Raw genomic sequence first — 12,123 nt, forward strand, 5'->3', positions numbered from 1 at the left:
ATGTTCGACCATCTAGAACCGAAGGTTGACGTACCATCGACCCAACAGTTGGTCCGTCTGTGTCGACGGATATGGAATCAAGCCAATCTCACCATCCAACGCAATAACCCAAGCTACATCGCCCAGCACCGCCGTCGACATCCTCCGGAACGTTTGTACAAAGTAGGTGACAATGTATGGCTATCGACAAAAAACCTTCATCTACACACCGAATCCCGAAAACTCTTACCAAGGTTCATCAGTCCATACCGCATCAATCTACGGATTAACCCTGTCACCTACCGGCTCCAGCTGCCTGCTGCGCTCCGGATCCATTCAGTGTTCCATACATCTCAACTAAAACCCTTCATCACTTCACCTATGGTTTTACCCACCCCCCCGCTCCTCCTCCCCGAATCATTAACAGCGGTCCCGCCTACACCGTGCAACGGATCCTCGACTAGCACCCTCGGGGCAGAGGCACTTGGTAACAGTAACTGGTGGATTGGGAAGGCTACGGCCCTGAGGAGCGATCCTGGATCCCAGCACGCTTCATCCTCGACCCCAAGCTTATTCGGGACTACTGTCACCAGGTATCCTTCACCCCAGGACCGTCCAGAGCCGGTCCTGAACAGGTGGGTACTGTCATGCACACTCGGTTTGGGACCGGCACTAGGACCCGGAAGTCGCTGGATAGATTGTCTTAGTCTTTCCCTTGCTCTCCATTTGTGAGAGTCCTTAGACTAAATCGCGTGATTATCCTGCCTATTCGTGTCCTTCCGCGTTTGGGTTTACCATTCACGCTACAAAGGGCTAACCGCTAAAGTTATGTCTTCTGGTCATCTAAGGTTAGTTCCTGACACAGTGTCTAAAATAAGTAAAATGCATGATGTAACACATATCTATGCATTTTAATGTACAATATTATTTAAATTAGACTAGTACTTTCTCATTACCCTCAGTGGTATATGCTGGTATGGGAAAATGACCGACTACAATGCAGTGCATATCAGGTGTCTATTTCTAAAAAGACAGCATGTCCCTTATGTTTTATTCCCCTTATACCACAGTGATTTGCTCAAAGACTTAAAATTTTATTTATTGTTGTGCGTATACTGTAGTTATCACATGCTGTAAATTATAACACCTATAAACAGTCCTCTCCTTAATTATTTCTCTCTTTTAAAGTCATTTAAATTTTTTAAAGTCCTTTTCTAATAGCTTTTTTATGTTAGAAGACTTACTGTTACAAAGCAGAGACACTGGAGACCCCTTCTATATATCACAAAAACCCTTAACAACACATTAAAAAATTCTTTACATGCAACATGCAGTTGTTACTACAAGGGTTGTTCGAGTCAAAAAGGGATTTTTGCTTGGGCAGAACAACAGAACACAGTTATGCAAGTGGTGTTTGTGAATGATCGTGTGTATAGTTTCCACAGACAGATTAATCTGTTCTGCAAGTTGGCCACAAGTTATCCATTGCTTTTCAAGAAACAAGCGTTCCACTTGCTGAATGTTCACTGCTAAATAAGTGCAGTGGGCTCTGAGCCTGATCATCATTCATGGCTGCATGACAATTTTTTGCACCATTCAAATATCAATAATTTATGAGAAATCTAATTACAAGTCCTAGTTTGACTCAAACGACCCTTAGTAGAATAAGCACATGAATATAGACCTGATATCGATGTGAAACTACTGTTAGCTACTGATATAGAAAATTAATCAACATTTAAGATTAAGTCAGATTCCAGTATTCATCAGCAGTGAGGTATAATCATTTTTTATCTTTCTATATAGATAGATAGTTTTCTCCATGTCTATTTTTTATCAAAAACAAAAAAACTGCTTCTATATTCCTCCAAAGTGTTATGTACTGTATTATAGCTTTAAATACTAGGAACTCCAATGATGCAGGATCATTTATGATTTATGATTATATACAGTATCATAGACCTATTTCTCAGAAAGGTTTCCCTGTCATGCAGATCACATGCTGACGTATGAACACGTCAGATAATCTCCATAATTTAACAATACAATACCGCATCAGATAGTGAGACTTCCCCAGACCATATTAGGAAAGGTATGAACCTGAGAGGGAAGAAAGGGGAATTAAAAAGCGTAGAAGAGGTGAAGCAGATCTACGCATTTCAGCTGGAAACATGTGTGTCCTAAGTGCACTCCTGCTCCTGTGGGGCTTAGCGCTCCTCGTTGGTGGAGAAAGTAAGTCACTGGAGCTTCTGCACTCCATTTTCTCGCTCTGTAAGTGCTGTTTTTTTTTTTTTTGTCGATTATAACCTTGATTTTTTTCACTCTGTACCATGAAGGCAGTGCTCAGCTTCAGGACGACATGGCGCCCACCCAGGTGGAATTCCATTCACTCAACTTCAGAAATGTCCTGCACTGGAAACACCATGCTGAGGCACCTGAGACACCAGAGGCACCAGAGGCACCAGAGGCGTCTGAGGCACCAGATGACCTGCAGTATTTCGTGGAGTTTAAAGTGTAGGCTTCTTTTATAACAATTATTTGCATTATTATAAAATGGTTAAAAAAAATGTTTCTTTTTTTTTTTTTTTTGGATTTTTTTTTTTAAAGGAAAATGCATATACAGTACGGTTTTGCTCAGTTTGAGGTGAAGTTTAGGAATGTAGATGTTTTTTTTATTGAATTTTTAATGATCAACATCTTACAACTTAATTTAAGCTAGAGCTTTGAGCTTTAGAAACTTTAGATTCACATGCACGAGCGAATATTTTTGTGCATGCTTCAGTAGAATTCATGTTAATAAGTAAATAAAAACAAATACAATAACAACAAAGTTCTAAAACATTGAACAATATTAAAAGTCATATTTAACTTTAGACATGGCTAAAGACATTTAGACATTTGCTAAAGTATTACATCTGGGTGCAACCCTGACATTATAAAGCAAATAAAGTTGGATAAAAAAAGAGAGACCTACAGTAGGTAGGATATTGTCCATGAAGGAGAAGTGTGTCTAATAAATTAATCTAGGTTAATTATGTACAATGTGTCACAATTATCATTTAAACAATATTATCCATAACAATATAGCTATAAAAATACTGAAAATACATAACTATGATTCAGAAATAAATAACTAGTAATAAAAAATATCAGATTCAGATTGATTTATTCGATATTCCTTTTACAAATGATATAACAAGCTCTGTATTTGGGTTGTTATCATGCTTGCAGGTATGGAGATAAGCAGTGGAGTGTGTGTGAACACTGCCAGGCTATCCATAAACTGCAGTGTGACCTGAGCCACGAGACGTCCGACCCCCGTCAGTGGTACTATGCAAGGGTGCAGTCTCGATCTTCCAAGGGTTTCTCACCGTGGGTCACCAGCGCCAGGTTTTACCCTCAGTGGGACAGTGAGTGGCAAATGTTTATTATTATTATGATTATTATTTAATCTTTTTTCCAATCCTGCATGGATGCTAAAGGGCACAGACTGAAACCATTAAAAAAAATCTGCACTTAAAAATAAAAAATATGTATATATATATATATATATATATATATATATATATATATATATTTAAAAGAAAATAATAGATAAATAAATCATTATGCAAATGAAACGAACCTAAATATAGTAAAAACATTAAATACAGTATATATTACCATGAGGATATTACAGTGAGTGGCAATGTTTTTGTTTATTTATTGATTTATTGATTTATTTTATCTCTAATTTTTTTTTTGCATGGATCCTAATGAGCACAGATCGAATGGATTTCTTTAAAAACGTCTGCACTTAAAAATAAACAAACAAATAAACAGATAAATAAATATCAGAGTCATCATTTAGCAAATAATATGATATAGTCAAACTATTAATTATATCTTACCTTTAGTGGGACAGTGAGTGGCACTGTTTTTGTTTGTTTGTTTCTGTTATTGAATATGGAGAAAAACTCAACAAACAAACAAAAGGTCAGCATCATGAATTTGCAATTGAAAACAAATAGAGCCAAAAGATTAATACTAACATTTCCCATTACACAGTTTTATACTAAAGCTGTCTTGATGATGACCCAAAGACCTACAGTACAGTTGAACTAAGGGTTGTTTATTAAACAATTATTATTATTTAGAAGAAAAAAAAACCATACAATTTTTAGTTTATAAATACCTGCAATCTTATTTTAAAATGTCTGCGATTACTTGCATGTATTGTCCTGAATTCAGATCATGCTGCATTCACATGCTCACTTGTTTATTTCACAACAATCCCAGACTGGCTCCTTTTGATGCTCTCAGTGCCTCCTCAATGTTCTTGTGTCGAAAAAGCCTTTTTCTTTTGTTGTCGTGTTTACTTTATATGTTGTGTTTACACGTTATCATTGCATGTGTTAGTTTATATCATTTTTATTAGAATATGGTAAATATCTCATCTTATGTATCGACTCTCGCTGTTACACAGACTCTGAGAACAGATCAAAAGCACAGAACTGTAATACAGCATGTTAGGATTGAGCAATAACCCCTTTAAACAACAATAAATTCTATACTGTAAACTACCCCAGAAGCCTTTACCTTATGCTGATAAAAAAAATAATGATAAAAACTATAGCATGTGGTGATGAAGTACTGTAGTTGGCTGAAAGTCCAAAAAAGCACAGGTGCGATTTATTAGATATTTTATTTTTATTTATAATTAATATTTATTTTATTTATTTTGTTAACATTCTGTTTATGTTTAACAGCTTTTTAGTTATTAACCAAAAAAGGTGACTTTTTTAAAACTGTGCAGATAATCATGTGAGAGAATCGTGATCTCAATCATGATTCATATTTTAGCAAGGATCATGCAGCCATAGTGTGATCCATATTTACATGGTGTGGAAGAGGATAAGGCCACTATAAAAATGATTTGAGTTCTGACTTCAATCTCAGATCTCTGAGTTCATCAGATTTTTTATTTTTTTTTACTTTTCCCCCGATTTTCTCCCTAATTTACTCATGTCCAATTCCTCCCCGTCACTAGGGGGCTTCACATTAAGGCTACAACTACCACTCAGTTGGGGGTGAGGGGGCGAAAACTATCACGTTTCCTCCGAACCACGTGCCGCCAGCCGACCGCGTCTTTTCGAAATGCTTGCTTACGCACCACTGGGGGCGGAGTAACACACTCGGAGGACAGAGCTATCTGCTCCCTCCGCTTGCGCGAGCTCACAGACGTCCCTGATTGGCTGTATATCAGTAATTAATGTGGGAGCACAAAGTACCTCTCATCCCTCCGCTCTGAGAGAGCTCGGCCAATCAGCTCTCTCCAGACCTCCGGCTGCGCGAGGTTACAGCAGCAAAAAAAAAGTCAGAACTCAAATAACTTGTTTCATGGTGACCCTTATCCCTTCCATAATGTGCAGATTACCGGCAATATTGGTCCTTTAAATTTTAAAATGTTCGGAATAATGATTAATACCTTTTAAAGTGATAAAAAAAACACATCTGACCCAATTTATAAAAAAAAAAAAAGGAAAATCATGTCTAAGTAATCATACATTACATACAAACATACATACATGAATACAGTGCTACACATAAATATGTGCTAGCAAGAAATTTTAACTCAAATGATTCCCTTTGTATCGCAGCCACTTTCAGTCCACCAAAAATCAAGCTGAACGTGACCCAGCAGGGCATTGTGGTCTGGATCAAACCTCCACGGACACCCCAACAGGGACAGAAGAACAGCAGGATCTCAGTTACAAAGCTAATGAAGCTGATGTTTAGGATTTACCTCATGCACAATGGGAAGGAGCAGGTAAATAAAACCTCCGGCTCTCATCAGCTACCGTATGTATTTATGTGTTATGCATATGCCGGATTCAGTTATGTACTAGATGTTTACTTATCGTGATGTTGCTTAACTTGTATACATTTAACATGTCTATAAAATGTATACGTGTTGATATGGTGTAAGGAGTCTCCAGTGTCAGCACTTTGGAACAGTCAGTGCATTTTCCAGCACCGTAATGTTCAGGACAGAAGAGGAAAAATTTTTAAAAGTAATATAAGAATATTGTCTTGAAGACATTCAACAACATTTAAAATAATAGAAATAGATATAACTATAGTGGGTTCTGAACTAAAAGATATCTATTATGAAATTTAGTTTAATGGTTCGATTCCCGCTTCTATGTGCTCCCACAGTTCAAAGACCTGCACATTAGGCCAATTGGTGTTCCCAAATTGCCACTAATGTGTGTGTGTGTGTATGTGTGTGTGCCCTGTGATGGATTGGCACCCTGTACAGGGTGTACCCTGCCTGTAAGTCTCCTGGGATAGGCTCCCAGGCCCCTGTGACCCTGAATACAGGATTAATCGGTATAGGCCATGAGTGAGTGTGAATGTCTCTTCTGTTCTCATAAAGTTGAAAACGCACAATTTCACAGGATGTCTTTATATGCTGTGACATTGTCACCTTGCACCTCCAGGGTCCGGGTTCGATTCCTGTCCAGGCTCGATTCCCATCTCTGTGTGCATGGAGTTTACATGTTCTCCCCATGCTTGGTGGGTTTCCTCCGGGTACTCCGGTTTCCTCACACAGTCCAAAGGATGTACCCTGCCTTGTGCCCTAAGATAGGCTTCAGGTCCCTGCGACCCTGAATACAGGATAAAGCAGTATAGAAGATGAGTGCGTGATTACAGTTTCCAGAGCCAACTCATTTGATATCAGTGCATAACCTCAGTAATACTCTCATGGCTGAATGAGCACAAATCCCAACTGCCACACTTCAAAATCCAGTGTAAAACCTTATCTGGAGTGTGAAGGTTATTATAACAGTGAAGCGAGAAATTGGCGCATGGTCAGGTGTTCACTTTTGGACAAATAATGTATTTTGTCTCATGGCCTCTAACCATTCTTCACGTGTGCCAAATTTGACTTACAGGTCCATGAAACCGAAGGCTGCCAAAAGAAGCTCCTGATCGAGCACTTAAGCCCTCAAACGACGTACTGTGTTCAGGCGGTGACCGTCATGCCGCTCTCAGATCTTACAAGCCCGAGGAGTCCAAGGTCCTGCATTAGCACCCTGTAAGACGTCACACAGGTCCAAACACCGCTACACTGGATCTCTACAGCAGCGGAGATGTTTACGGCCACCGATGTCTATCACACAGTCCACTGGGAGCAATAGCAGGTTAGGGAAGGGATGAATCTGCACTCCATATACTGTACTGTAAAACCATCTTGATAGCCAGGAAGTGCACTTTTGGCATAAGTTTCTACTGGGAGTTGTTCAGTTTAAGCCTTAACCAAAGATGCCATTTTTGTTTGATATTTAATACAGGACACTTTTCTCGAAAGCATTAATATATGTGAAATGATACACGAGAATTAAAATTTATTGCAAACCATTTGATCTATTTTGATCTGTCGTCTACGCTTATTCACGGTTGTGGCTAGATTTGCTGTCTCACAGCTCCAGGGTTCCCGCTTTTATTTTGAGCTCAGGTTACATGTTTCCCATTGTTCTCATCATGGGTTTCCTCTGGATGCTCCAGTTTCCCCAGAAACCATGCTGACTAAATCATCACTAGTTGGGAATGCGTGTGAACTGTACTGAACTAGATTTTTTTAAATATAGGTCATCGTATGTTTTTTTTTTTTTAAGAGAACAGGACAAAAACACACTGCCTGGCAAGAGGAGGTCACACACTTTAAGACTGCAATAGACTGTTAGTTTTGATTACAGCACACAACGTGGTGGCCAGTTCACGTATGAGAATGATCCCTCATCCTCCCAGAACCAGTCTTTTATTACTATTTCACAGGAAATAAGCTTTTTTTTCTGATTGGCCTCATAAAGAAGTGGTTTTTATATGGCTTCATAGCCGTTTAGTTCCAATTCAGAGAGTTCTCATCACATGTGTGTACGGAAATTGAAATTTCACTATTCTTGTTCAGTCCATCAAGGGTTTTTAACCCAGTTTCAGTAATTTTAAGTTAGTCATTTGCTTGATGTAGCCCAACAATTTGACCATTCTGAAATAGCAAATTCTTTTTTTTTGCCAGGCAGTATATTTACACAGACAACTATCAAGTATTGCGAAAACAAATCTGTTGACTTGAGAAATAAAAGGATTTATTGGTCACTTGAGTACAGTAGTGATTACAGGATAAAACCTTTCCAACAGTCACTGGTGATGTCATCTAAAACAGTACCACCAAGCCTCACCTCAACAATAATTTGGTCATGTGGCTCAAAAAAAAAAAAAAAGACACTAAAATAGCTGAGAAAGCCATTATAATTATGTATATACAGTACATGTGATCCATGTAACAAAGTATTGTAACCAAGTAACCAAACAGCTGGACAGAAAGGGCAACTTTGGTGATAAGTCTATTCAGTGGAAATCATCATTTAGTGTCTTTTACTGTCCATTTGCTGTTTATCATTTAGATCTGTAGTCAAGACTGCTTGCAAAAAATACATTATCTGGTACTTTTTCACTTCATTTTAATAAAAAATAATTACAGTATCCTGAAGCATACATTTCAGTGTTTTGTTTTCATGTAATCAAATGTGCAACTGCAGTTCCAGCCTCACTGGTGTATTCTGTTAGACATCATAATCATTTTACATCGAAAATCGCTATATCAAAATCACAGTGCTACATAAGATCATCACAGGGCATGTTAACACTTTGACCAAAACAAACAAACAAACAAAAAAGCTCCGAATCACAATGGATGTTTAATATATTGTCCAAAGTTCGCAAATGTGTGAGGTAAGTTCATAAAATAAAATGTATTCTTCTTAAAAGTGACATTATCTTGTTTTAACCCAAAACCTAAATCATACCGACATTGTGACTGATGTCATTCTCATGCTGCTTATTAATTCATATACTTCAGTAGATTTAAGCATCAAAAATGTGATGTTTGTTGTTTTTACCTAAAATGTTTTGCAGGTCATTATAAAAATGTTTCTTTTATAAGCTCCAATATATATTTAAAAAAAATGTAACCAGGTTTCTAAGTGAGCTTAAGATGATCTTTTGCGCTCTTGTGCACAGCATTACAAAAACAACAAAGGAGAAAACACTGATTCAGATTACACTTATCTCCAGATTAAACCATTTTAAAAGCCGATCAGTGTGTGGCAGCGCAAAGTTAATAAGCTAAAATGTGTCTCTTTATTAAAGGACAGATGCTTATAATGCAATTGGATAAACATTAAAATTGACCAGCCAGTTGGGAAAAATGAGAGAAGGTAATAGCAGTAAGGAATATGAACAGAAACAATATTTGTATATGCACAAACAGTGGAATCATATTGAGATTAGTCTTCATAGTTTGGTCAACTAACAGTTAACATAAAAGTAAGATTTGTAATCAAGACGCTTGATTTAAGAGGAGAAAAAACTTGGCACAGGATGTTTTATTATAGTCATTATCAGTTTTTTCTTATTTTATTTCAGTGAACACTAATGTTCGCCTAAAAAATGCATTGCACTTTGTTAGCTCTGTTTTCTATTCCCAAAGGACTTGTTCAGATAAACCAAATGCAATAACACATATTCGATTCTGATAAAATAATTTTAGAGGAATGTCAGAAGCTGATTGTTCTGTGAATAAATGAATAACAATGGTGTTATGTAGAACAGCTTGTAAACTTCCAGAAGTAATATTTTCACCAGGTGCAATAATAGCAAGCATGAGAGACGCACAATACTCTGTTGTACGTGTGTGTAAAAAAAAAAAAAAAAAAAAAGGTCACCTGGAAACAACAGCAACAACCAAACAAAAGCAGCAAAGTCAGTGGCATCAGAACCCAGGGACTGCAAGACCGCTACAAGAAGGTAATACTGACTGCTTCATTTTACTCAAGGTTACACTGGTGAAAAATGTTAGCCATGGAAATCTTACTGTTGGCAAATTCAATAAAGAAAAACAGAAAGTGAGCAAGCAAAGCAGGGGAACTCACTACGTCATGTGACCTTTCTAACTTCCTCAGGGAACTAACATTTTCAATAAAAGTTGTCCGTGTCGCTGCCTGGTCACGTCTGTACCATACGTCAGTGTCGGGCTCTATTTTTAGGTCAACCAGGTGGCAAAAAACCTGCAGTAGTGTTTGTAGATACAGAAACACACATACATACATATACATATATATATATATATATATATATATATATATAAATATAAAATCCACTGATTCATTTTCATTGTCTATGAATTCAAAATAAACTCTAATATCCAGGATTATCCAGGTCGAATAAACAGCTTTGTTTCTAATACAAATAAAAATTACCACCTACAAAATTTTAAGGTACAGTAGTATGCAGACTTTTTTTTTTTATGGAACATGCACGAGTGGTAGTGTACAAACAATCAGCTACGCACTGGCCATTCTTCAGTAAAACGGAATGCTCATCATTTTGCTTGTATGTCCGTTCAAATTAAATTACTTATCAAAATAAACTGAATATAAATATTAAAAAAAAAAAAGGACAACATGACAACTCCAGCAGCAATAGCTTAAAATTGGGCAAAACTGCCACAAAATTTTGAGAGTCCTAAACACAGAAGGCTCTTTCGTCATATAACTAGAACTGGATTCAAGTCAGAAAGTTGTGTTGTGCTCTGGGAGGAGAGGAGAAGATCAGAGAGAGAGGCAGCTCATTTCAAGAAAAGAACTCTTTTTCCAGTTCAAAGACAGACGGGCGACTTGGTGTGCTCTGGATTCGGCAAAGGGGAACGGTGCAGTCCCGTTTCTGTCCCTCAGTGTCCACGTCTAAAAGAGAGCAGCCCATTTTGACCTCAGATGACAACATGATGTCCAGACTCTGCACACTTTTCTCTCCAGAGCAGTGACCCAGAGAGTAGCTCTTGTTTCTGCTCCTCAGAAGACCCCAGCAATGAGGTCTAGCTCTCAGGGACAATGGCCTGGGCCTGGAGTCTGAAGTGGTCCGTTTTTCCTGGCTATTCTCTTGGTCAGGTTTCTTCTTCTGTGAGGATGAGATTACAGGGACTTCTGCAGCAACAGTAGACATAGAACAGTTTGAGCCAGCTGCTAAAATAAAAACAAACAGGATTAAAACCTAATGAAACATTTTAAACACTATGCCTGCTTTTCCCATTAAAAAAATAATCAGAAAAACTTACGCAGTTCCATGTACAAAGTCTGAACAATAATTATACTGCACATATAATAAAGCTGTAAAGTTGGTGTTTCTGTACAGTCATGGCCAAAAGTTTTGAGAATTACATAAATATTGGAAATTGGAAAAGTTGCTCCTTAAGTGTTTATAATAGCAATTTGCATATACTCAAGAATGTTATGAAGACTGATCAGATAAATTGCATAGTCCTTCCTTGCCATGAAAATTATCTTAATTAAAAAAAAACCTTCCCACTGCATTTCATTGCTGTCATTAAAGGACCTGCTGAGATCATTTCAGTAATCGTCTTGTTAACTCAGGTGAGAATGTTGACGAGCACAAGGCTGGAGATTATTATATCAGGCTGATTGGGTTAGAATGGCAGAATGTAACTTGACATGTTAAAAGGAAGGTGATAAAATTGTTCTTTCATTGTTAACCATGGTGACCTGCAAAGAAACGCGTGCAGCCATCATTGCATTGCATAAAAACGGCTTCAAAGGCAAAGATACTGTGGCTACTAAGATTGCACCTAAATCAACAACTTATAGGATCATCAAGAAATTTAAGGAAAGAGGTTCAACTCCTGTTAAGAAGGCTTCAGGGTGTGCAAGAAAGTCCAGCAAGCGTCAGGATCGTGTCCTAAAGAGGATTCAGCTGCGGGATTGGAGTGCCACCAGTGCAGAGCTTGCTCAGAAATGGCAGCAGGCAGGTGTGAACGCATCTGCACGCACAGTAAGGCAAAGACCTTTGGAAGATGCCCTGGTGTCAAGTAGGGCAGCAAAGAAGCCACTTCTCACCAAAAAAAAACATCAGGGACAGATTGATCTTCTGCGGAAAGTATGGTGAATGGACTGCTGAGGACTGGGGCAAAGTCATATTCTCCGATAAAGCCTCTTTCCGATTGTTTGGGGCATCTGGAAAAAGGCTTGTCCGGAGAAGAAAAGGGGGGCGCTACCATCAGTCCTGTGTCATGCCAACAGTAAAGCA

At 38.0% G+C, this 12,123-nt stretch overlaps 2 protein-coding genes across 6 annotated transcripts in view; one reads left to right on the plus strand and one right to left on the minus strand.

The window, feature by feature from the left end:
* Positions 1–2,129: 2,129 nt before the first annotated feature.
* On the plus strand, positions 2,130–7,631 carry il22ra2 (interleukin 22 receptor, alpha 2). Its single transcript, XM_053502311.1, has 5 exons — positions 2,130–2,211; positions 2,316–2,493; positions 3,211–3,389; positions 5,619–5,788; positions 6,918–7,631. The coding sequence occupies exons 1-5, from the start codon at positions 2,151–2,153 to the stop codon at positions 7,062–7,064; spliced, it is 735 nt and encodes a 244-aa protein (XP_053358286.1). The 5' UTR covers positions 2,130–2,150; the 3' UTR covers positions 7,065–7,631.
* A 463-nt stretch (positions 7,632–8,094) lies between these two features.
* Positions 8,095–12,123, minus strand: part of map3k21 (mitogen-activated protein kinase kinase kinase 21) — a 30,637-nt gene continuing 26,608 nt past the window's right edge. For 2 of the 5 annotated variants that reach the window (XM_053502310.1, XM_053502308.1), the window contains one exon: positions 8,095–11,006. In XM_053502310.1, the coding sequence (XP_053358285.1) occupies positions 10,657–11,006 (350 nt within the window). In that variant the 3' untranslated portion in view covers positions 8,095–10,656. Of the gene's footprint in view, positions 11,046–12,123 lie in introns of all 5 variants that reach the window. The other 3 variants (XM_053502309.1, XM_053502306.1, XM_053502307.1) reach the window with 2 other exon arrangements.

Source organism: Clarias gariepinus, chromosome 8 (genome assembly GCF_024256425.1).
Source record: "Clarias gariepinus isolate MV-2021 ecotype Netherlands chromosome 8, CGAR_prim_01v2, whole genome shotgun sequence".
Classification (NCBI taxonomy): domain Eukaryota; kingdom Metazoa; phylum Chordata; class Actinopteri; order Siluriformes; family Clariidae; genus Clarias; species Clarias gariepinus.

Bases quoted from the DNA above. Each gene is read 5' to 3' on its own strand.
- il22ra2 (XM_053502311.1), top strand. From the start codon at position 2,151: ATGTGTGTCCTAAGTGCACTCCTGCTCCTGTGGGGCTTAGCGCTCCTC. The intron at 2,212-2,315 runs GTAAGTCACTGG...TGTACCATGAAG, and splicing joins GCTCCTCGTTGGTGGAGAAA to GCAGTGCTCAGCTTCAGGAC. The intron at 5,789-6,917 runs GTAAATAAAACC...TTTGACTTACAG, and splicing joins TGCACAATGGGAAGGAGCAG to GTCCATGAAACCGAAGGCTG.